The following is a 25,966-nucleotide window of genomic DNA, read 5'->3' on the forward strand; positions in this document are numbered from 1 at the left end:
AGAAATGAAGCAAGAAATTTGGGCAACTTTCTTCTATAAATGTTCTACTGACGAAAATCCACAGCATCAAAATTGTCCAGCAGGCGAGGACAGTTGGTGCAAATGGCACAAAGCGGAAGCTAAAGGAGAACTGGATAGTTTCCACCACGAAAAGGCACATTTGACTGAAGAAGTTCAAACAGTCATCAAACCAATCTACGAAGATTTGTCACGAGATGATCTCTTGAACAGATGTTTAGGAGCAGAGACCCGGAATAACAATGAGTCGTTAAATGCATTGATCTGGACTTTCGCTCCTAAACACCTTCATGCTGGGGCCTAGGTCGTAGAAATAGCCACTTTTCTGGCTGTAATTATTTTCAATGAAGGATTCAATGCCATTCTCAAAATCCTAGTGACAATAGGATGTCAAGTTGGTCACATATGTCAGGTTTATGTCGACCGTCGTAATGAAGCGCGAATTTGGCGGTCCGAACGACGATCGACTGACCTCGCTAAAAGAGCCAGAATTGAAACCAGAGAGCAACAATTGGCCTTACAAGACTTTTTCGAAGAAACGGAGGGTGCTCTCTATGGACCAGGTATAGCAGATTAATGGTGAGTTAAAATTTTACTGTTGATAATCACATTTAAATTTTCAAATGCGTTTTTTTCGAAACTGCATCTTGAAAATCGGCTGCCACCATAGCTCAAAATCTATCCAACCAAATTCTTTGAAATTTTCACGACTTCTTTAATACATATTTCTACGGTCCGTAAACTAGGATAATTGCAATCGGATAAGTCGTTTTTTTTTTTATTCACAAAAAAAGCCGTGAAAAAACACCAAAATCCAAAAAATTAAGTTTAAAAGCCCACCAAAAATTTACCTTTTAATATTTTCTAATTATCCAAGTTTGCGGACCGTGGAATATTGTCCACATTAAAATGCTGTTTAGTTTTTTTTCCTCAGATGAACACAGCGCCTTCCAGCGTGGCAGCAGAAAAACGCCTTTTTTTGGAGATGGGTGCATAAATTGGCACGTATTCCGAAAACTAGCTATGATATCAAGCATCATTTATCACATATACTAGAGATATCAATAAACATATGGTGAAAAAATCATGTTTCTATCTTTATCCAGTCCTCCAAAATAATTTTTCAAAAAAAGGAAAAAAAAAACGGCCTTCACACGGGATGACCCCGGGGCAATATCTATGGTAGAAAAAGAAGACGAGGCAGACCCTGCCTAAGATGGAGCGATGGCGTAGGTCAGGACGGCAGACAGCTTCTGGTGGACTTCGGTGCAAAACCGAGATGTCTGGAGTTCCTTATTAAGGCAGGCCTAGACCGGATACCGGTTGTTGCGCCGTTGATGATGATGATTTCGTGAGAAGAAGGAAAAAATGAGATCACTTACGAGATTACCAACTATTACGAATCTGGAAGAATCGTGGAACCAAATGAAAGACACGATCCATAAAGCGGCCTCTGCAACCCTCGGGGTCACCAAGTCGGGTAACCGGTACCGGTAACCGACCGAGATACTTGGGTTTGGAATGACGATGTTGAAATGTAGGTCCCTGAAAAAAACGCCTCTACCACAAATTTCTTGACGATAAAACACCGGCCAATTGGCAAATTTATAAGAATCCCAACAGGGAAGCAAAGAAAGCGGTCGCTGTCACCCGAGCGGACCACTACAAAAATCTTTACGATAAACTGGACACTCGGGATGGCGAGAGAGATCTGTATCGACTTGCTAAAAGCCGTAGCGAACGTACACAGGATATCGAACACTTCTGTTGTGTTAATGACAAGAACGGTACTTTGCTTACTAACCGTCGAACCGCAACGGATAGATGGGGAGAATACTTCGAGCAGATTTCAACTGAAGAATTTGCTTATTCTCCACTTCCACATTCATTGCCGACATTTGGAGCTGTTCCACCTGTCAGCGCAACTGGGTGCTCAGAGGTGGCGGTGAGGAAGGCGGGGCGGCTACCCTGTCGGCTGAACCAAAACCAACTGGCCGAGGAGAACTCCATAGTGGTGGCACCGGGAGACGCTGTATCGCGGCTTGCCGGCCGTGATCCAGTAGGCGAATACTCCAAAGGGCTAATCAGGGCAATCAGACCCGATCTGAAGTGGCAAATTGGTCCCGAAACCTTACCAGGGGTATACTGGTACCATGGGAACCGGGATAGCTCCTGGACTCTCATACTTCGGGTGAACTCCCGTTGTGTGTGAGTACAGCTCGGTTATTTGCGGTAGGCCCCCTAGTGGGAGTTTCATGGTGGTTGTGATTGTGCTCAAGCGAGAAGAGACCTTCGGGCCTCGACATGGTGTTGCGTATCAACACGGGTGCCGTACTCCATAGTTCGGTAGAGATTTAGGTAATTCTTGCATCCACCAGTATGAATGCTAAGCCATGCACTTGGTATAGACTGGTACCTTTGCTGCTTGTCTCAGCGGGACTCTGATTGTGGTCACAAAATCAATCCGTGTCTTAAGAAGACCGTAGAATTAAGTCGCAAGACAGGTGCTCACGTTAAACTCTCAAGGACTTAACTGTCAGCGCAACTGAAGTCGAGGAGGCAATAAAACGAATGAAATCGAGGAAAGCCACAAGACCTGACGACATCGCATCTGAGCTCTGGAAGAAGCGAAGAGCTGGGACCCAACACTGTGGCTCAGTGATTTTTTTAATCGGATTATTCAGGAAGGAAGAACACCATCTGACTGGCAAGAAAGTACCACTGTTCCAATATAGAAAAAGAAAGGTAATCCAGCAGAATGTTCAAATTACAGTCCGATCCGGTTACTTTCCCATACCATGAAGATTCGCGAAATCGTTGAAATAACCGTGAATCAAGCCGGATTTGTCAAGAACTGCGGAACCACAGACGCAATACACGCTGCGCGGTTACTTATAGAGAAACACCGTGAAAAGCATCGTTCTCTTTACATTGCATTTGTGGATCTAGAGAAAGCGTTTGACCGTGTGCCACACGAACTCATCTGCTATCCTTTACAACCACACTTAGTGCCAGAAGGACTCGTGCGTTGGGTTCACTTGCTCTACCACGATCCGAAAAGTAAAGTTCGAAGTATGGCGGGTGTTTCCAAACGGATTCGTGTCTATGTTGGCGTTCATCAAGGAAGCGCTCCCTCACCACTCCTCTTTGTTCTTATTATGGCCACCGTCAAACGGGGCATCCAACGTCCAACACCCTGTACACTTATGCAGATGATGTTTTCCTAGCATCCAATAACAAAAATGATCTCGAGCAACTTGTCCAAAAATGGAATCATCGCTTCATACAACACGGTCTCAGATTGAATCTAAATAAAACTGAATTTTTGGCGACCGATCCCCATGAAACAGGCACAATCACTGTTAGCGGCAGTCACCTGCCCAGAACTGAGCGATTTAAATACCTCGGGTCAACGCTATCAGCCAATGGAGAACTGCGTTATGAAATTGCTTCACGCATTAACGCAACCTGGTTGAAGTGGCGTTCAACAAATGGTATTCTTTGTGATTGACGTATCAACGAACCTCTCAAATCTAAAATTTCCCACAATGTCGTCCGTCCCGTCGCTCTCCATGGTTCTGAGTGTTGGCCGACCATAAAAGACAACAGAATCTGACGATTTTGCAATTTTTGCGACCCGGATATCGTGGAAATTTTCAATTTTCCTCGATTTCGGCCAGGCCCTCCGCCCGCACATTTTCCAACATATCTCGCGTTCCCAATCTCGTAGCGTAGAAATTCTTGCATTTCGTGAATCTGGGCCGTCTCCTGGTTCGACTGAGGTATCTTCCTTGAGAATCCGACGATTTTGCATTTCTGATCATTTTTCCGACCCGCGTATCGTGCAAACTATTAATTTTCCTCGATTTCGGCCAGGCCTTCCGCCCCCAGATTTTCCAACATATGCATTTCGTCAATGTGGGTCGTCTCCCGGTTCGAACGAGGTATTTTCCTTGAGAATGCGCGAATTTGCATTTTTGGCCATTTTTCCGACGCGATTCAAAAAGAGATGAGTTAGCTTCTTTGTTTTTTAACCTAGCTTTGCGGTACATAATAAGGTAACACCCTTTGATACAAAGAGTACTTTACTCTATAAGTCTAAACAAATTGCAGCCTACAAAGCAATGAAATCAACCATTGCTGAAATTTTAAGTTACCATCTCCCAATGGCAATGGATCAACTAACTATGCTAGGACTGCGAATATAATCAAATTCATGCTCAGAATACAAGGGCCAACTGGAGCCGGTTCCTATCCCTGAAAAAATTTGCTTATTGCTGATGTTCTCATGTAAATTTCCAGATACATTATCGCGCCCATTGAAAGATATTCACTCATTGAATCCAGTAGCACCTGAATAATATTCAAATCCTATATGACAATGCACACCTTCCAAATCGTATTACGGAAAATGAAATTATGACAATGGCTCTATATCTATGATAAAATGAAATTTTTTGATGGATATTAAACTCTCAACTCACCGATATATTCCAGCCTTTCCTTCTTCCTTCCACACAGTGTATAATGTTTGCCAGAACGTTTGGTACTTATTACCCTCTTCACGTAATCGAGTTCGTGCAACTTCGTGCGGGTACGCAATACATGAAGCAACAGTCTTCGATATGGCGCCGGCCAGCATAAATTCTAAGAAATCTCTCGACGTCTTACCATCTAATGGATGTTTGTGTCGAAGCTCAATCTATTCAGTCAGATTTCATTCGTTTTGTCAATTTTCAAAGCCATTAAACCATTGAAGGTGGATTCATATAGTTGAGTTCGACGAGAATCAGGACGTAAGTGACAAATGATGGTTGACAATGTTGGAAGGATACCGAACCGAGAAGAAGAGAAAGGAAAAATGAATATGATTACGTTCAATTGGGAATATTGAATAAAATTTATGAAGCTTACAAGTTTCGCTTTAAGAGCTTCATAAATCACAAAATGTATAACAGTTTCGGATATACCAAAATAGCTGGCCGTTATTCCTTTATAAAAGCCACGCACACCCGACTTCGCATAAATTCGTTTAATACACTCACGCACGCTCATTTGATTTTTTGAATTGTAATCCAATTGTAAACGCGTTTTTACGAACCAAATTGGATTTGTTGCTGTTGATGCTGCAAAACCGGCACATGTTGCACTTATTATATGAACAATTGGCGAGTCTGGTGGGAGATTACTGTGATTTCAAAAGAAAATAATAACGGTCAGTTGTTTCTATCACTGTAATCATTTTATATTGAATTGAAAGTGGCACAGGAAGCAAATAAATTAAATTGTTTTCAACTAGATAGAGGTGCACGCGACTCGCATTATCTCCTTCCTGGCCATTTTCATGGGGTCACGCACATGACCACTTACCCTAACTTATTCAATGTTGTCTTGGATTGTGAATATGCACAAAAATATATCGCACGAGATGGAGCAACACCGACTAAATTTGGACCAAGTCCTTTGAAAAGTGCCCGGGGGCCTTCGTTTTGTACTATGTGCCTGAAATAATTCGGAAATGTGATCATTGTACGACTGAGGTAGAGATAAGGTGTTTATACATTACTTTAAACATTGCATTATGCTCATTGACTTCGCTGAGGATGATATTCCGCAGTGTGATATTGCAATTATCTGAAATGGAAGAGAAGAATTTAACTTTGTTGTAAGTTCGAAGAATTTTCAAAAAACATTGAAATGTTTGATATTATGTCAATAATAAAAATTATAAAAACAAATTTAATTGACTCCATGCTCAGCTATAGAAGGAGGAACAATTAAAGACCATCCTTATCTTAGGGAGTAGATGAACATAGCGGGAGGACATCGAGATGACAGTAATCTGCAACATTGTTTCTATGTTGCGTCTAGACTATTATCCTGGAATCATCGGCTTAAAATTATAAGTTTAGGAACATGGGGACTTCCCAGCATAGTTTCAATTAAGTTTTCCAAAAACATTTGACACTCTTTGACAGAGGTAAATTGGCATTCCCACCTTCTACAGAGAAGAAAAGTATAGCAGGCATCATTAACTACTGGCACATACTCTTGTTAAGGGCATCAACTTTCAAAATCAGGACATCGGATTCCAGTACCGTGGGCTGAAACCAGCTCATCAGGAAATAACACCTAGCTGATGCAAGGCTTGCGATATTGGCCATCAGTCGACCAATCATAAACATCTCAACTGCATCGATATCTGTCGTGTTCCGCCGAATGTGCTCGAAGGAGCTCATTTCTGATAGCATTATGATGTCGATATATTTCACTTATGATTTGGACTCACAAAGTGAGATTCATTCTCCGTTAACCTTCCCGGGTCTCTAGAAGAGGGCACGATTTTTTAGGTAGTCCCTCAATAATCGCAACTGGTATTCCGGAACTTGAAAACGATATTCCAACGACTGTTGCATGTTCGCTTACCTCGTACAAATGAAAACGATCATTCCGTCCAGCGTTATGAGGGGCATCACTCGTCGACAGTGACGGCTTTGTGCTTTAGCTCGTCTGAATACTTGGACTATTACCTCCTTCGCAACAATTGTTAATCGGTCCCCTTTATAATCGTACTGTTTCGGTGACAGATCTCCCGATTTATCTTGGCTTATCACCACAAACCCCCCAATCTCCAACGGGAAAGGAAAACATTTCTACAGTTATCAGTTCACTAGAAATCTCATTCGTTCCTGGTGCTTTTTTGTCCTTCATGGACAAGACCGCCCCTTCCAATTCCTTTACTATGAAAAATAGCCTTGTTTAGTGTATAATTGTGTATGTACCCGAGACATGAGTTCCTGTTATTGCTTATAAGTACGTTTTTTGTCGCTTTATTTCAGGCAAAGTTCCTTTTTCGCGGTTTGGACCCTGCTGATCGAGGATTACCTCGTCTTGACTTTTCGTACGCTGTGTATTCCGCTAAGATTCTGAGGCAATTCCTTCGTAAATTGAAAATTTCAATTATTTCCCAGTGCGCAATTTTCCGCAACGAGATCTCTTTTTGGTTGCTGAGACATAGCAAGCTTTTATAGTAAGACTAGCGATGAGCTGTCGAATTGACTAACGTGAATCAGGAGAGGCAGAGCTATCTTAATGACCCGAAAACTGGGAAAATTTGACCGTGTAGGTCTGCCAGCGTTTAATGCAGCTCCACCGAACTGTCTCGATGACATGGACATGCAACATACCTTCGTCCTAGTTAGTGGTTAGTGTGAGAAATTTGGGAGAGTTTTAAAAACAACCACTTTTTAGTTTCTTAAATTATTTTAATATTAATTTTTATTCTAAATCCGTCTCCTATGTGGACGTCCTTTTCCGGAATCTTTCCTTGACTAGCTGTCAAAAAACATTGTTTTACGAAGGCATGGGCGATCCTTTCTAGAGCGTTCACAAAGGAGTGCATTCATCATGCAAATTGCTCGCTCCGCCGAATTTGCATGTATCACGAGGTTGTGGTTGTGTCCAAATGAACAAGAGGCCTTTGGGCCTCGAATGTACAGTTACATTTCAATTCGGATGCAGTAATCCTTAGTTTGGTATAGATTTAGGTAGTTTTTGCATCCACCAGTGGGAATGTTGATCCATATAATCTGGGGAGACTGGTACTATTGTTTTTGTCACAGCGGGGCTTTGATTGTGATCACAAAATGAATCCGAGTCTGAAGAAGACGATGGGGTTAGATCTTAAAGACTTGAATATGCCATTATAGGGGTTTTGAGCGTCCTGTGTCATCTTTCAAGCAACCTAATGGAATGGAATTTGACTAACTCCAAAAAAAAAAAAACGCCGGATTTAAACTGAATGAATAGTCGATTAGGCAGTAGACACTAGGAGGCAAATAGCAAACAACATACAGCAATAAGCAAACCGGCCGAAACAATGATGGCTTGATACGCTGGATAGGGATTTAAAAGTCTCGTGATCTAATCTGGATGCAGATTAGGCAATCGAAAATGGCGAAACCGCCGATTGTAAATGGGACAAAGGCTAAGAAAAAGCTGACGAATATACAGCAATAAGCAATCACGTAGAGTGGAGAACATCGAAAAGTGGAATCCACGCTCGACAGAGGTCTTCGGCACAAGATTGTGCAAAAATATCTTTCAGGCGTATCGTCTCAGGCCACCGCGTGAACCTATCGATGAATGTAAGGCAATACCTGGAATTAGGTAGATTGTGTGGGACCATGCCATGCGATGAATTGTTCCGTCCGAGAATTAATATCCTTGTTTATGAATGACTAGAAATATTTTACTAAACGATTGGTTATTCGCATGCTTGAGTGCGCTAGAGTGTGAACGGTATGAAATGCCTTACGGAAAGCGGGCGGAATCCCTTTTCTGAGGTCTTGTAGTATATACTGGACGTTCAGCTGAAGATAGGAAACTCTCTAAAAATTTATCTGGAGTTGTTCCTTAGGCGCATGAAGCACTGCGGCGTTCTTCTGGGACTCCGCGATTGTGTGGCGTGACTCGCGACCTCCACAATATATGACAAACCGTCGTTATGTACGATATCCTGACGACACGACACGTGTTGAATGTCGGAAGTGTTCTGGCTAATAAAACTCAGATACCGAAGTTGAGGAAGAGGGTGTTTTGTCGAGCTCCTGCTCCAAAGCAAAGGCTCATGGTTTGTGAACCCTGTGAACGGCTTACCTTCAACGGAATACCGGAAATATTTCATTGTGAGATATACGGTTAATTACTCAATATCGTAGGCGCTGTAGTTACTTTGAGCGAGGTTTAATTCAATGGCTGCCAGATTTAGTTCACTTTTTGATGTCAACGGGTTGCCCTCCTAGTATTATTGGGAGACTTTAACGCTAAAATTGAGAACGAACTGGTCCTTAGAAGCTTAACTGGAGGGCAGAGTCTCCATAATGAAACAACCGATAATGACCAAAGACTCATCGACTTCGTCAGGAACAAAAATTTTGTTGTAAGCCCCACTTGCTTCCTCCCAAAGGAACATACATAAAATGACGTGGCATCACCAGACGGACATTCAATCAAATCGACCACTCCTTGTTGAAAAAAGAGCTGCCTCAAACATTTTGGATGTGGGAATGGTACGGAGCGCGAACTATGAATCGGACCATTTTCTGGTTACAGGGGAATACCGCTGTCGGATAGCTAAAGGCACACTTCGACGCGCTGGTAAAAAAATTAGGGATGGTCGGTGGTAAAAAATTAGTGATGGTCTCCCGAGTGTAGCTAGAAACACCCTTGGGCATGTAGAACGAACGGTGGAACCATAACGAAAGGTTCAATGAGGTCAGCCTGGAAGCGATTAACGGGAAAAACCAGACTTATCCATTACTAATCGAAAGGCGTACCTGAGCCAGAAAAGACAAGTATCACGATCTAAGGCGAAATGATAAGAATATCGGTAGACGAGAATAACGAAAGTTCAATAACAATAGAAGTTTAACACTTGAAAGCTTAAAGAAGAATGACGTACGAGTAGACCCCCTGAGCCCAACCACGACACATTCCCACTCCTTTGTCATTCCGGTTGATATAAACGGAGAACAGATGCCCACACTCCCGACTTTGTACATAGTAGCGGCACTTTTATTTAAATTAAAACCGCATAAAACTCCCGGAATCGATGGTATTCCAGCCGTGCTCTTAAAAGAAGGGGGAATAGAGCTCACCAGTCGAATCTACAAACTAATCAGCAGAATCTAGACAACCGAATATAATACCTGACGACTGGAGGAAAATTGTAATTTGTCCAGTGTACAAAAATGGTGATCGTCTGCGTTGTGAAACCGCAGGGGAATCTCATTACTGTGCACGTTCTTCAAGGTGCTGATGAATATAATCGAATCGAAAGATGATTGACTGATCAAGGTCGCTTGAGATCCGGACAAACCACTAGATATTCGAATTTAAGCAGGTGCTTGAAAAACGCGCGGAATATGACATCGATGTGCACCAATGTTCGTGGACTTCTGTCAGGCGTACCAAAGTGTCAACCGTAATGTTTTGTACAGGATATTGATCGAGGTAAAAATCCCACCGAAGCTAGTTCGGCTAGTGGAAACCACAGCCATTAATAAGAACTAGGTACAAATCCAAAATGAACTGACAAAAATCTTTCCTATAGTATCAGGACCTAAGAAAGTGGATGGTCTTGCACCCGCCCTCTTTAACTTGGTGCTCCAATACGTCATCAGGAAGGTGGCCTCAGTTGATACCAGGCATACGTTACTGGTAAAATTCGCGCAACAGCAACAGGTGGCGTACGCAGACGACGTGGTATGAAGTCAGTCAGTAGCGAGTTAAGAGGGGTTCAGGGTCAATGAATTAAAAACGAAATACATGACCCAAACTTGAAAGGCCACTGGTAGTATGCAATATATTGCAATGGTGAGCATAATTTCGAACAGGTGGACCAATTCGTCTACCTAGGAGCCCTACTCTCGAAAGGCGGAAACGAAAAACAGGAAATCCAAAGCCGGATTAATACTGTTCATAAAGCATTTTATGCGGTCTTCCCCATAATTATATCGAAAGTACACAGACGCAATAAACCACGCATCAACAAGATATTAATCCATTCGGTGCTGCTGAATGGGAGACGTGGACCTTGGTGCAAAGGTCGGAAAAGCAAATCGATATCTGTGATCGAGAAATCAAATACGGCTAGAAGTACATCTTGCTGAGGTAATGTAGGAAGTGCAGCCTCCATCAGCTGTTGCTTGATGGTTTCGGAATACCTGGACAGCCTCTGGTGATCATCCAATCAGGCGGGTTTCTTGGCCTTCGAGCTAGACAGGTAAGTATTAGGAGTCAATTGAATGAGATTTTTAGTGATGACTTAAAGGAGGATGTGGAGTCGATGAGAGATCTGCTGCAGCAGACCTATTACCAATCCATAGTGGCACAGGCAGTCTTTATCAAAGATGAGAGTGCTAATATCCGCTATAATGAACCTGCAAGAAAAAGTTCGTTGAAGCGCTAGACTCATGTCTACTTGCCTCTAGTCATAAGTGCGGATCGACGAGGAATTTGTTGCCGCGAGTTTTTAAATTTGCGGTGGTAGACGATGATTCCCGATGGCTATTGAGATTTAGTCCCTGCACCTATTAGGAAGTAGTCCGGTTCAAGGGGTTATAAATTGTTAGGTCACGGGTAATCCTCGCCAAGTCTTTGGTGGTGCCAGCATGCTCCGACACTTGTCGAGGTTCCAACAACCTACTATCCGGTCGCCCTTTGGGCTCTTATTCAGCCTGACAGGTGTGTGGCGTCCATCATGACGGCAGCTGGAGGTGTTTCCTGGAATCTTTTTCATGACTTACTGTTAAAAAAAAAACTGTTTTACGGAGACATGGCTGACACTTTCCAGAGTGTTCACAACTGATTACGTTCATAAACCAAATTGCTCGCTCTGCAACACTTCAGTGGAGATGCATTTAGTAGTTCGCGGACTAGCATGGTCGAAATTCGTCACTTTTCTGGTCATTTGGGATAACTTTTCCATCGTGATTGACCATTGTCAAATCGGATGATCATTCAGACGATGCTAACATGGGTGCTTAGTAAGGTCACAGTACGTCTAATAAGTAGTACCCACACTCAATGAACCGAACTTGTGAACGTATTGCGGAAGCTTATCCGTACACATCATAGGCACTAAACCACATGTAGATATAGCCAGATGTTGAGGGCCTATGATGTGTATGGATAAGCTTTCCCAAAACATTCGCAAATCCGGTTCATTGAGTGTGGATACTGGCTGTTAGATATACTGTGGGTAAGGACAAGGAACAATTCAGCTCTCCTTTGTCGCACCAGCTGCCCCATCAGTCGATCAGTTGACAGATAGTGGCATTCCTGTGTGTATCTACTTGTAGGATGTGGATCATGCTGCTCGCTTGTCATTTTCTGCAGCACTTTTTTGGAGACCTGGTATCGCTTCGAGGCAAGAAGATGTGTCACTTCTTTTTTGCTGCATACCGCGGACTTTTTGAAGACTACAGCATTATTTTGACGCGGTCTTAGTTCCATACTCGCCACACTTGTAGTACAAAATTTCTTTGTCCTAAACTTTGCGTGACCCGACCCATAAGACCCTGCACTTGAATCATTAGTCTGTCTCATCTCCGTTCCGATTCTGCATATGATCCACCTGATTTTTATTGTCTCGCCAAAGAGAAGCTGCTTTGCTATCTTCTCGGAAATATCACCTTGAGATTTGTTACATCTGAGTAATCCCCTTTCTTCCATGCCAGATGTCCAAATGTCCAGATTTCTTAACTTAACTTTTCAGATTCTGCTTAGTGAATCATCTTAATAAAGATCTTCTGATCAGGCCATTGAAGCCCCTTTACCGTGGGTAATATCGTTCGAGTTGATTGGAAATTGGTGCCTTTAATAATAGACAAAGTATGGCATCAGCGTGGATCGTGATAACTTAGGAATAATATTTGCAACCGCCTGTTATGCAGTATAATTTTTTCGCTCTTAATTGAATCTAAATTCTGGCAAATTTTTAATTGGAAAATCTTTTTATTATTCACTTTTTTGTATATCAAAGCGCCCGCTACTTTGTATCTTTCTCTTATATTCTTCCTAAATTGTTCACACTATGCGCTTAGCGAATTGTCTTGATTCAGTGGAATAGGCTGCATCAATTAGTGTACCCATTCCAGTAATTCATGGTCAATTAGAATGTTTATCATATAATCAGCGGTCATTTAACAAGTTAATATACTTAAGATGCGAGTAAGACCTTGCAATTGCAATCTTTTTTTTATGCAAAATAAATATTACATCAAATTGTTATATTTACCCTGATTATCTTATCTGTGATAACAACGTTAAATCTATTTATTTTTATTGCTGTGATTAGAGCTCTGGAGTTTTTTTTACATAACAGATAAGTTGAGTATTACTTTTGCAAGCTTAGAATTTTTACGTATATAAGCGCCTTATTCGGAACTGATAAGCACACCAATTTTTGAAGGTCATGTTTTTTGACGAAAGTTATTTCTGACCTCGCCTTTTTATGCGATAAAATCACTACCTGGAGAGGGCAATGGTTGAAAAAAGGAAATATCTTTTTTGTCTATTTCACTATCGTCATTACACTGAAAACAGACATAGTACCAGTGTCAAAGAAGACAGAAATGCTAGGCCACTCCTGAAAACTGGTTCAATCTGAAGTAAAGTAAGAACTACTCCCACACTCCTCTTACCGAATTTCGGTGCATCTATACTCAACAAAGAACAGGTTGTTATCTACTAACTGAAGTTTCCTATTTTCTTTAGTTAGTAGATAACAACTTGTTAGACAGTTCTCGGCTCAGTTGAGGTGCGCCGAAAACCAGTATTGGGGACAAGCAGATAACAAACCGAAACCTTGAAATCAACACAACCCAAGTTGATATCTTGTAATTACGAGTCAAGGGAATATATGAAATTAATATCCAATCAGAAGCAATTACCCAATTATTAGCCTCATGAACAACAACAATTACAATGCATTTCTTGATATATCGAATGCACTCTTTGATTTGGTTATCGATCAAGTTTTTGCGATAGCCGCAATAATACCAAAGCATTTGTTGGCCTGATTTTGATTAATTGATTAAGACTAAAAATAAGATATCTTCTTTGTTTGATTTATTATTTGAACAGGAAGGAAAAAAACTGGGACATGTTTCTATCAATATCAAGGTTTATAAATCACATATAAACATTTTATTAATTAAGATTAGATAAATTGTAATTCGACAACATTATCATTCATATTTGTACTACTTAGGGGGTCAGCTGATGTTTCCAGGCTAATATATGCTCTCCTTAAAATTTAGGGTAGTGGATCAGGATAATTTGAAATGAAATAAAAATAAGAACAGTTACGAATATACAATAGCAGTATCTGATCCATCCAATCTATAATCAGAACAGATCTTTTTAAGTCTTTAGGAATCACTCACAGTGACCACCAGGCCATCTTCCTCCGCATTGGGAACCGGGGAAGCAGTCAACGACGCTCTGGAGATGGAAAGGCTAAGTCGGTTGGCTGGTCTATTGGAGCTTTCGACGAGGAGACATTCCTGGCCGCATTGGAGGGAGCCCATGATCCGGATGGAACAGCGGTGGAAAGGGCCACACAGCTGTCTCAGCGTGTAACCGAAGCATGTGACGCTATGATGACACGACGACGTTTGCACCACGGCAAGAGGCCAAACTATTGGTGGAACACGGAAATCGCTGCCTTGAGATCCTCTTGTCTCCGAGCGCGGAGACTTTCCCACAGGACAAGGGGAAAGCCGGAGCACCAGGAGCGTGAGGAGGAATACAGGAATCTGCGAAGCAACTTTAAAAAACCATACGAAGAAGCAAGCGGGAATGCTACCAGAAGCTCTACATGGAGGCTAATACGAATCCGTGGGGTACAGCCTACCAAGTTGTAATGAAGAAGATCCGCGGGCAAAAATCACCTCAAGTGACATGCCCCATCTTGTTGCAAATAATTACAACTCTTTTCCCGCAGCAGGAGCAGGATGAAAGAGAACCGAAACTGGCAGCTCAGCAGGACGTCTTCTTGATCCCTGATGTTACCGAAGAGGAACTTCGAGAAATCTGCCCGTTCTACGGTAGATGCAGTAGCAAAGGTCGTGGAATTGGCTCGAAATGCAATGGCCATGGGCAAATCCTGTGCTCTAGTCATGGTTACGAATGGCCAAGCTAGACCTGGCGGACGAAAACACGCAGGCGGTCCTCATTACCAATGATAGGAAGAACAACACGGTTACCATCTGGCTTGTTAATCGTGAGATCGTCTCAAAATCAGTTGTCAAATACCTGGGGGTGATGATCGATGCCAAGCTAAGTTTCAAGGGACACTTGGATTATGCGCGAGAGAAGGCAGCAAATGCCAGCTCATCCCTTGCAATGATGCTTAACGTGGGAGGGCCGAAGGAGTGGTGACGTCGATCCTGCTATACGCGGCCCCTGTCTGGGCGGGAGCGTTGAACCACTCTGTCAACCGGAGGAAGATAAGTTCGACATACCGGCCAATTGCGCCAAGGGTGTGCAGCACATTTAGGACGGCGTCGACGGAGGCAGTGTGTGTCATCGCAGGAATGTTCCCTATAGATCTTCTAGCGAGTGAGGCACACTGGCTCTACGAAAAACGGAAGGCAAATCCAGCCGAGGTGAATGCGGATTTTCGAAAAGCCATCAGGAGAGAGTTGTATGGCAGGTGGCAACAACGGTGGGATAACTCCGACAAGGGCCATTGATCCCATGTATCGAGAAATGGGTCGACCGAAAGCATGGAGAATTGAATTACCACCTGACATAGTTCCTTACGGGACACGGTGGCTATAGGAAGTGCTTGCACCGCTTCGAGTTGGACGAGTCTCCCAACTGTCCTGAATGCGGTGCTACACCCGAGGACCCGGAGCACGTTATGTTACATTGTCCCAGATTTCAGCAGCAGAACAGGAGGTGGAACAGCATCTTAGCGGCGAACATCGAGCCCTTCAACCTGGTGGAAGAGATGCTGAAGTCGGAGGAAAACTGGATGGCGATAAATGAGGCAGTAGTCGTGGTGCAGACAAAACTCCCGGAGTTAGATCGAGCTCGGACGGCGGCGCGACGGAGACGCGACATGGACGAGCTGGTATAGCGAACCAGAGCCCCCCCCCCGCGAAGTAATACTTCACGGTGGTCCCGCGGGGAGGGGCGGAAGAGTAGGGGTGGTTTTAGTGGGTGCGAATCCCACACACTACTGCAACCTGGTGCAGCAGCGTCTGACAGATTGGGAGCTGACTCCAGTTAATTTGGAGTATCAACCTTTAAATACTTCGAGGGAAATGAAATCGGATTAATATGAATGAAAGTCGAAGGTAATGCAAGGTAAACAAGTAAATTCCCTTTTGCGTTTGTTTGCCTATCTCAAACGAAGAACTTGGTGGGCGTACAGGCCTGGCCTTTGTACACATTGTGGCAGTGGATAGGTTACACATTAAGAAGGGGCAACAATTGCGTTGCGAGTTACGCTATGCAGTGGAATCCACTCTCCCAGGATGGCTGACAGGTGGATCGACCCAAAGACATTTGTCGCAGAACAGAAGAAGAGGAATGCGGGCGTCTCGGGAAGTCGTGGAAGGAACTGAAGGGCATTTCAAGTAACCACGAACGAGGAGGCGTAGGTATTATTGACGCCCTATGGCAACCATTTTGCACTTTGGTTGCTCGCCGATCTCTATTTGATGAACAGGTAGCTTTGTGCTGAGATGAAGGGATTTATGTGTGCCTTTCAGGGTTACGTGATCCTTATTTAAATTTATAGGAAATCTTATTACGAAAGAGCATGTCATGAAGCAGATAACTCGAGATAATTATATAAACATTCGAATTGACTATTATAAATCACGAGGGCCGAGCTATCAAACAATCCGAAAAAGTAGCAAATGTTGACTATTCAAATTCGCTAGCAGCTACAAGACGCCATCGGTTGAATCATGGATTTTTGCTGTAAGGGCGACCAGAGGACGATAGTAAGTTACTGAGAAAAAAATTCATGACCGTATAATTAATACGGCATGAAACGGAGATAAGGTGAAGGAGCTTGCAAAAGCCCTTGGAAGAAATATGTTCATATCTATGTTCTGCAAGAAGCCCGATTTTGTGGTGCCCAGAATTCCAACAACTCGGGATACTGGAAGTTCGGCTCTTCGGGAATGAAAGGTTATGTTTGCTGTGAGTATATTTCAGTGCAGAACTATCCCATTTGTATGTAGCCCATTATGTATATAGTCGTTTTTGAGAAAAAAGCGTGTGACAGACAGACAAACAGGCGGACAGACAGACAAATAGACATTGAATCCATTTTTATAAAGTTTTGTTATGCAAACAAAATCTTAAAAAGGAGGATGAACATGACAAAAAGGTTCAAGCTACTCTCTTTTCCCCCATGGGGTTACAGAAGTCTAGCGGTTTGATAATCGGATAGTGGAGATCAGTATCTTTGCAGCTAACCGCACAGCTAATTTCTTTACGCTCTATGTCGATAAAAAGACCTGTGACGATGAGTGTGGAGTTAAGTTTGTTAAGCCGGAAAAAGTCATCCAGTTATCCACGATGGATTGCATTCTCATGTGATACCTCTATCTGCCAGTTGTTATTGAGACGTGGTTTATGAGATCCCCTTCAATTGGCTTGGGATCGAGCCAGCGGGGGGCCCTGGGTTGTTCATACTGTAAGGGCTGTTCTGTTTTGTAAGTTGATGGGTGATGTGTTTTTCCCCCTCTCTCGAGTTGGCAAAAGCAGAAGAAAGAACAACTAAATTTGGGTGCAACGCTGCCGTCCACCGTTTCTTGTTTAATGATCTCTTTATTGGGAGGCTGGCCAGTGAACGAGTAGTATAGATCCCTCGCTGAAATGTGAACTGGTACCCACCATTGAGCATAAAATTTGGGAAATCGTTAAAACTAGGGAAAAAATGATTTTGGAAGAAAATCGATTGACGAATTAATTCGTAAAAACTGATAAAAATGGAGAAAAAATCTGCCGACACAGGATCAGAAAAAAACAGCGGGTATCAATCATCCACTACCAAATCCGTTACCAGACGGAAAATCTTCTAAAGAAGCGTGACTTTGTAGCAATATCTACTAGCAGACCACATAATTGACGACGCAATAGAAACCTCAAGGATAACAGTGAGAAAAGCGGGAAATCAGAAGACTAATAACGACTCGGTTCATCGAGAAATTAAAGGAAGCGGTTGATAGAGAAAAACGGACCAACACAGCTTTATTAGTAGCCCAACACGACACCGAAGAGAAACATACAATAACTGAGGATAATTTAAGAGTAATCAAGAGGGTTAATGATTTCTGTAAGTTAGATGATCTCAGAAATTTCATAATTCTACAGGACATCTGAGAACAAGAATTAACGATGATCTAGGTAAAATTAACAATCGGCTATTGGTGGTAAATAATTAAGTAATTATTTAAGAGGCTCCACTTCAAATCAATTTTCTTTCTCTGCAGCTAGCCATTGAAAAACTGTTGAATTATATCATCACCAGTTGTGAAACTGTACATGGTCGTGGGAGAAGACTGACTGTGCTGACCCTGATATATTCGTATGTGCGAGGTCGGATCAAAGCAACAGGATAGCTCTCGAGACTTTTTACCATCAACATCTCACGATCTAAAACAAGGGGGATACCCTATGATGCATCCATTCCGGAGAATACGGCGACAATTTTTCAACAAGATATGGCTGTAATATTTGAAGTGATTTTTTAGATTTAATGATGCTTGAAAATCGGTTGGTTCACTTGTTAAATTCGAAACTACCGCACTTGGGGACTAGGTGTTCGGAATCAAGTATTGATAGCCGAACTTGAAATCGGAAGAGGCCACTTTGAATACCAATAGAAAACGACCAAATAGTTCTTTGCGATCTGCCTTGACAAATCGAATAACTTCGATAGCGAGTCGACCTTTTTTCTGTTTACTCCATTGGTCGAGCAGTGCATGGACTGTTGAACATTATGGGCAGTCCTTTGGCGGGTGCAGTCGGCTTCCCGGTGGAATGTAACTCTAACTCTCTACTTAACAGCCGCTGAAATCAAATAGCAAAGGTTCACCGCCTACACCGAGGTAGGGAGGGCGTGAAGATGCATAGAGGATTACGGCGATTTAGAACAAGTATTGGCCTATAAGGGACCATGCCGTCAAACTCGACATACCCTATAGTTGGCATTGCCGAAACTGCAGAGATAGAAAACAGGGAGCCCTCAGGCACTTTCTTTGATATTGCCCTGTTCTAGCTAGACCAGGCTATGGGTCTTAGGAGAACAATACTTTGAGGATCTCAAAAGGGTCTCTAGTTGCTTGCTGGGAGAACTGCTATCCTTCGTGAATGCTACAAGGTGGCTCAGAAGATCTGGTTGGACTCTTCCCACAGGTGTCATGGTCTTGGGGAGTTTGTAGCATCAAAACAGCGCACCACAGCGCTAATACCTACCCTATTTTCAGTGCTTCCAATCAAAATTGTAATAAAAGACACAATCTTTTCGTTTTATTGAACCATTGGAGATACAAATTCATCGCGCAAAATGTTGTATCAATGCGTAATGATTTCCGACAGACCTTGTATAATCGAACAAAGTTGCCGTAAATTAAAAAGTGTAGGCACAATTTGTTCGGCCGCGGGACCTTAAAAAAAGAAAGCTTTATCGAAGAAAAGCTATAAAGCAGCCTTTTTCTTTTGTATTACTTTAAAAAAATTAAATAGTTTATTACATGTTCTAGAAGAATGTACTAAGCGACGCGATAGCTACCAAAGGATATCTCAGTGTGCATTTTTGGGTGTAGAAGCTTCCTTTTGGTTACAGTGGTGATACCTATAGTATTAGTTTGTAGGGGGTAAATAGTAGATTCTATGTGGCCATAGAAGTTAAATAGAGATAGAAATCCAGTACTAATGAATTGCTTTCAAGGAAAAACTACTTTGGAAGACACGTACCGGAAATATATTTGGGAAATCTACCACAATTTGGATGAGTTGTAGGTTCCTGGCAGAAGAAAATCAAAAAACACGCCGAAAATCCCCGGTGGATATAACCTATGTGGCGGCAAACTGGGTGAGTTGTATGTGTATCACTGGAGCCACGAAAACATACCCAACGGGATCCATGGGGACCTTTTGATATTGACTCCTCCTCATTTTCATACACAGGTAGTAAAAAGGGTAACCTTAAGAGTATCTAATATAGTCAATGAGGTCGAGAAGTGTCTAAACCGAAAGAAGATTAATATTTTTTCTAGGCGGTATACCAGATTACTGACACCGGGAGACAGCATGGGAATAAAGCCGCGTTTCGACAATAAATTTGAAATAGAACCAAGCGAAAGGGCAGTGCTTGAATCAGTAATTGATTACCTGGTATAGAGCAGAGAGAGTGCGTATAAGAACCAATAATCTAAGGAAAAAATAGTTGAATCTATGGAGAGGCGTACGCCATAGATACATAGGTCTGCATGCTTTAACTTCCAGAGGAATTACAGGGGTAGACCATCAGCGTCCTAACTGACGGCCAGATCCAACGACTTGAATACTAGACTGGTTTAGGAAAACGTCATTAAACACCCTTGCTTCGTGCAATAAAGTATAGAAAGTAAAGAGACAGTGGATAAACTAGCAAAGAAAGGAGCAGCACTTTATGGACTAATCTCTAGAATCGTGAAGGGGTTCACGGTTATGACACTCAGACGAAAAGCAGAGCAGTTGAGTGGACAATGCTGAGTACACTTATCAGGAATGGAATAATTCGTTAAGTTAAAATATTAGGAAGCTGGGAATATCTGGGGACATTGTCTGAAGATTCTGTGCGGAAAATTATGAAGCATCTATACTCGTATATATTTTGAGACAATGTCCTGCTCTTGTGCACAGTAGAAAAGTGCACCTAAGAGAATACATAACGAGACTCTGATTTTCAACATAGTGGAGTAGTAACTATACAGGCTCCCTGAATCGCATTTCATAACAGAGGATCCAGTATCAAGCCTCAATTACTCAGCCGAATTTTTCAAATAAAGTCAAAAGTGTCAACTGCTGCCAACATAACGACGAAATCTATGAGCGATACCATGACAGACAGACCCTGCCGTAAGGTGGAGCGATGGTGTAGGTCAGGACGCCAGACACCTTTTAGGGATATCGAATTGGCGGACCCCGTGCAAAACCAGGGTGTCTGGAGTTCCTTATTAAGGCAGGGCTAGACCGGATACTGGTTATCGCACCGTTGATGATGCTTGCTAGAACGTCACCACGAAAAACTTGATTTACGTTAATTTTTTAAAATAGGTTCCTTATTGTAGGCTGGCGGCGGGTCTATTTTTGTCTATCCAAAGTTCAAGCCGTCCAGATAGCTCAGTGGTTAGAGCACAAGGCTGCCGTACGGAGAGTCGCGGTTCAAATCTCACTGGTGGCGGTGGGATTTGTATTGTGATTTGCCGCTGGATACCAGTCGACTCAGCTGTGAATGAGTACCTGAGTCAAATCAGGGTAATAATCTCGGGCGAGCGCAATGCTGACCACATTGCCTCCTACAGTTTACTGTAGTGTACCGTTACGGCCTTGAATGAAGTGCTCTAACACACTTCAAGGCCCTGATCCAATATGGATTGTTGCGCAAACGACTATTATTATTATTATTATTAAAGTTCAAGCCGCCCCGCGCAAAGTAGAACTCTGAGTCGATTTTCGATTATTGCTACTCAATGGATTTGGCTTGGTTAGCGTAGAACTGGATTTGACAATAGAATTCCGTAGTGCTGAAAATTCGGAAAGTTAAAATCAGAACTTGATCACAACAGAAGTGCTTTGTCTACCGTAAATTAAAAATTGTAGGCACAATTTGTTCGGCCGCGGGACCTTAAAAAAAAGAAAGCATTATCGAAGAAAAGCTATGCAGCCTCCTTCTAGCCCCCAACTTCTCCACTTTGCAACTGTCAAAATTAAAACATGTTCGAAAAATTCTAACTGCGACCTTTGATTTGATATTCCACTGAACTATTTTCTGCAGCAAACATACAATTTCGAAATAAAATGTTGAAAGAAATACTCACTACTCAAAGGGATGACGTCCTATCCCGAAGACACGAAATAGGGCGGATATATATCTACTTCGAAAAGATAGCTTATTAACGTATTCAATTGCAACAGCTTCCCCAAGGACATTTAGACGAGGGTGATAAACCCGGGTAAAACCGTCATAAATTGTACTGTAGAGAATGGTAGCCCTACGCAAAAGAACAATTGTTATGACAGTTTTAACAGGATTCATACAATATTGCCGTAAAATTGGCAAACGTTATTGCCATGACCTTTGATGAGAAACTACAATGGTAACATTTTGAGGTAGAAAGAAAGCTATGACCTTGACATTATTTTTAGAAAAGTCAGGTCAACTTGAAGATAACAGATCGAGGCAGATAGATATACGGGTCCGAGGCAGTTGAAATAATAAAGACTACTTTGAAAATGTTTATGATTTGCGAAGGTTAATCTTTTTGTCAATATGGGTCATGAAGATATGAAGAAAAACAATCGTTAGTATGAAATGGGGCGCAGACGCGTCATATACTATATACAAGAATATAGAATTCTAATGCTGACACTTCTAACTGTCTTGTTAGATCAGGCCTTGTTCATAGACTTCTTTTGTAAGCGCTCGTCTCTTTAATTCATGTTACATAGGCTTACAATATTGTGTACAAGCGATGACCTGTCCAAAAGCAGTATATGTACCGCCAGGGTATAGGTATATTCTTCCATAGAGCCTTTGGTGATTTGACAGCTTGTCTAACCAAAAACCACAGGACAGGAAATTGACAGCGCGCTTGGTGTGATAAACGGGTTGGGTTCCAGCTTTTCAACTTTTTTGTCCTGGATTAGAATCTCGGTTATGGTTGGAAATTAAACGGGGGAAAAATAACAATAAGGGATCATGTGGATGCTCTATGCTTCCACAAAGGAATAAACAGAAGACAGGTACTATCAGCAATGGGATTGTTGCTTTATAAATAAGGGGACTGTCTCTCGTTCTCCATGAAATGTCTAAAATAATTGCTCAGATTATGGACATTTTTACACTTTATTACACACTGATTCATTATGGTAAGAGGGCCAGAAAAACCGCATGTACCGTGTAAAAACTGGAATGTTTCTCAATTAATTTAAAACAAATAATTAAATAAAAACAAAATAAAGTTCCATATCAATCACCACGGGAATCCCAATTTCATTACTCCTTTTTTAAACGGAACATTAAAATCCCCAAAGCAATTTCACATTTATTGATTGTATGGTAATCCGGAGCTCGATTATGTTTTCAAGAAGCGATTAAAACAATGTGGCAGTTCAATAACGCAGTTTATCCAATTCTGTCAACTGAGAGTAATTTATCAACACCAAATGCTTCATAATATTCAATTTTTCATCCCGTTCCTTATCTAATCGGCCACCAGCAGCAGTAGCACAGCTCGCTTAATGAGAAATTGATATAAAGACCCGTGATGGATTGCGATGATGGAATAAAAGATGTATCGTGGGTGAGAGAATCACAACGAAACAATGATTAGAACAGAAGATTGTCTTATCAATATTTGCGATGGAAAAGCAATTAAGAAAATTGTTGTCGAGCATCCATAAAAATGTTGGTATAATTGCCTTTGAATTAATTGAACGTTCTATGGAATGAGGTTTTCAAATTGTTGGGAAGAATCCGTTTCGATTGGGATTTTATTTCGGTTCCATAAAAGTCGAATGGCTAATTACTGAGTCCTGAAACCTTAAATCTTAGCTTGTCTGACGTTTGAGTGATTTCAGATAATCCTACCTGTGGCCTTTTTCTTAAAATAGTCGTACATAATTTTCTTCGTTGTTCAGGTCGTAGTATGGCCTCTGATGTGGGGTTGGAACCGCCTGGTAGCTCTGCTATCCGTGGTGGTTGCAAGAAGGCTGATGAGCTCTGCAGACGTGTTTTGACAACCTCTAGAGGACATGTTACTACTGCTCCAACTGTTCCTGCAACGCTGAAATAAAAGAGAAAAGGATTATATACTGATAGGTTCGAGAAAACCATCTTAAAAAAACTGATTTTTTTGTTTTGGCTGAAGGATAGACGTCGGTTGTCACTTTTTTTTTTAAATTTGAATTTTTCCTGATATTTGTTGCTCTTGAATGAATTTATATTTGCTAAAAATAAAAGTGCAAGTCAAATCCGAAAAAAAATCCTCGAAATATGGTGGCTAAATAAATGGTCAAGACAAAATATTTCGCAAAAAATTGATGTATTTTCATTTTTAGTCTGCAAGATCTATGACTTATGTAGATGGACCAACCCTGGACTAGGACATGGCATTTGATAAACGAAATCACTGATTGGTCAGGCCATGTGCCATCGAACGGAACAAGTAATCACCGAACAGCGCAATATCTGGGGAATATAGTGGGTGAGAACTTCCTGTTTAAACGTCCTATGTAGGTTTTTAACAAATTTGGCAACATGAGGCCGAGCGTTGTCATCAGAAACACTTTTTCGTGTCCCCGTTTCATTCGGTTTCAACAACTCGTAATAAATAACGCCCACCTGGTCTCACCAAATACGGAGCATAACCTTTACAGCGCGTATATAAGGCTGAGCTGACGATGTAGAAGAATGACCGAGCAGTCCACATGACTTTCTTTTTTCTGGATTGCTGGATGAATCCATTTTTCATCACCTGTCAACATGCAATGAAGAAAATCTTTCCTTTTTTTGCAGTTAGAGCAGTTGTTTACAGTTGAAAAAAAAACGATATTCAACGTCCCTTGGTTTCAAATCAGAAGGAATCCTTTTTCCTTGAGATTTAATCATTCCAACGTTTACAATCACTTGGACACAGCCTAGCGGATAACTCCTAATACCGAAGCAAGCTATTCCTGCGTTTGACATGGATCCTGGAGGCAATTTCTCAAAATTCGCGTCTTCGAAGGTTTTTGGTCGCCCTAATTAACCTTCGCCTTGCGGCCACCTCGTTTTTTAAGGTTATGTGTAGCGATTCACATCAAATTTGGTGGAAAGGTGGGAACTGTGAACGCTCATGCACACAGTGCCATGTGGGGTATCAAATGAAAGATCTTGGTTAGTACTTTCGGAAACCGGTTTTAGTTTTGATATTTGTTGGAAAGGTGGGTCAAAAACGATCATTTCTTTAACGGAACCATTCTCAGGAAATACTTAACCAAAATATCTGAAAAAAATCAAGAGGCTGCCACTATATGGTACCTAGGCCCCAAAATACCCTCCATACCGATACCTGTTCAAATAAAATTAATAATCGTATTTTATTATAATTTTTAGTGAATGGCTGCAAAACCCCCCTTAAGTTCATTCTAGCACCACGAAATGTAGGTAGTGTAGGGCATAACTTACCAAGTTTGGTGGAAATCGCACTATTACTAACAAAGTAATAATAGGTAAAAAGGGTCATTATGTTGCAAGTTGAAGACTTTGAACATTTCTGTGAAGTCATGAGGGTTTAGTAAACGGTATCTGAAAAGGAACCTTCAGGCAGAGACATCGAAAAACATTACAAAAACTAATACAGTAGAATCCCGATAATCCATACGGTCGAGGGGCTGACGATTATCGGGAATGCTAATTAAAGGGCCGGCAAATCTATACGATTGAGCCGGAAATACGAACAATTGATATACGAATTATTGGAATTTAAATTTAGCAGCAAATAGCTTTTCGACTCCATTAAAATCAGGCCTTTGGTCGATCAAAATGGCTCGTTCGATCCAAACCAGCCGATCCCGAAAGAGACAAAGGCTAAAGAAGAAGAAAAAGCGTAGAGAAAGGAAAGGATTCTTATTTAATATATAGTATTCTAGCAATTGACGCGAGATTAGCAGCTGCACCAACTGAGATCGAAAGACGTGTACAGAGGAGATAGATCAGTCACAATGTACCTAATCAAAAAAGTAAAGTTCAGAATTTTTAGAATGACCACTATGAGCCTAAAAATAAGAAGAAACTAATATTTTGAACCTTTGGAGCGTACACCGGATATGTGTGACCTTCAAATAGGGGTATGACAGATTATTGATAGAAAAGTACCGGGTATTATGTTGGAGTAATTTTTATTAATTTAACTGGCTTTGAATCTCAAGTCAGAGTAGGAAACGAGCTAACTTATAGCTTCAGGGGGCATACTGGCTTCAAGCAAGGCGTTCGCCTCAATTTTTCAACTTGAACTTGAATACTTGGTCTTCAAATGTATCAAGTGGACGCTATTCATCGAATCAAGACTCACTACCTGTACAGACGATATTCACGTTTGTACTTCTTTTAGAGAGTACCAAAGAAACCTCTGTCAGCTTTAACTCAGCTGTAAGAGGCCTAGTC

The 25,966-nt window shown here is 41.7% G+C and overlaps 1 protein-coding gene across 2 annotated transcripts in view; it reads right to left on the reverse strand.

Annotated features, from left to right (window-relative positions):
• The window catches only part of LOC119647455 (mitochondrial carrier protein Rim2), an 88,892-nt gene that overhangs the window by 2,807 nt on the left and 60,119 nt on the right, over nucleotides 1-25,966 (reverse strand). The window contains exons 2-6 of one of the 2 annotated variants that reach the window (XM_038048389.1): nucleotides 23,411-23,606; nucleotides 5,585-5,652; nucleotides 5,389-5,520; nucleotides 4,933-5,206; nucleotides 4,503-4,720 (exon numbers count right to left, since the gene is read on the reverse strand). In XM_038048389.1, coding sequence (XP_037904317.1) covers nucleotides 4,503-4,720; nucleotides 4,933-5,206; nucleotides 5,389-5,520; nucleotides 5,585-5,652; nucleotides 23,411-23,606 — 888 coding nt within the window. Of the gene's footprint in view, nucleotides 1-4,502; nucleotides 4,721-4,932; nucleotides 5,207-5,388; nucleotides 5,521-5,579; nucleotides 5,653-23,410; nucleotides 23,607-25,966 lie in introns of those variants that run through there. The other variant, XM_038048394.1, reaches the window with a different exon arrangement.

Source organism: Hermetia illucens, chromosome 1 (assembly GCF_905115235.1).
Source record: "Hermetia illucens chromosome 1, iHerIll2.2.curated.20191125, whole genome shotgun sequence".
NCBI classification, from domain to species: Eukaryota; Metazoa; Arthropoda; class Insecta; order Diptera; family Stratiomyidae; genus Hermetia; species Hermetia illucens.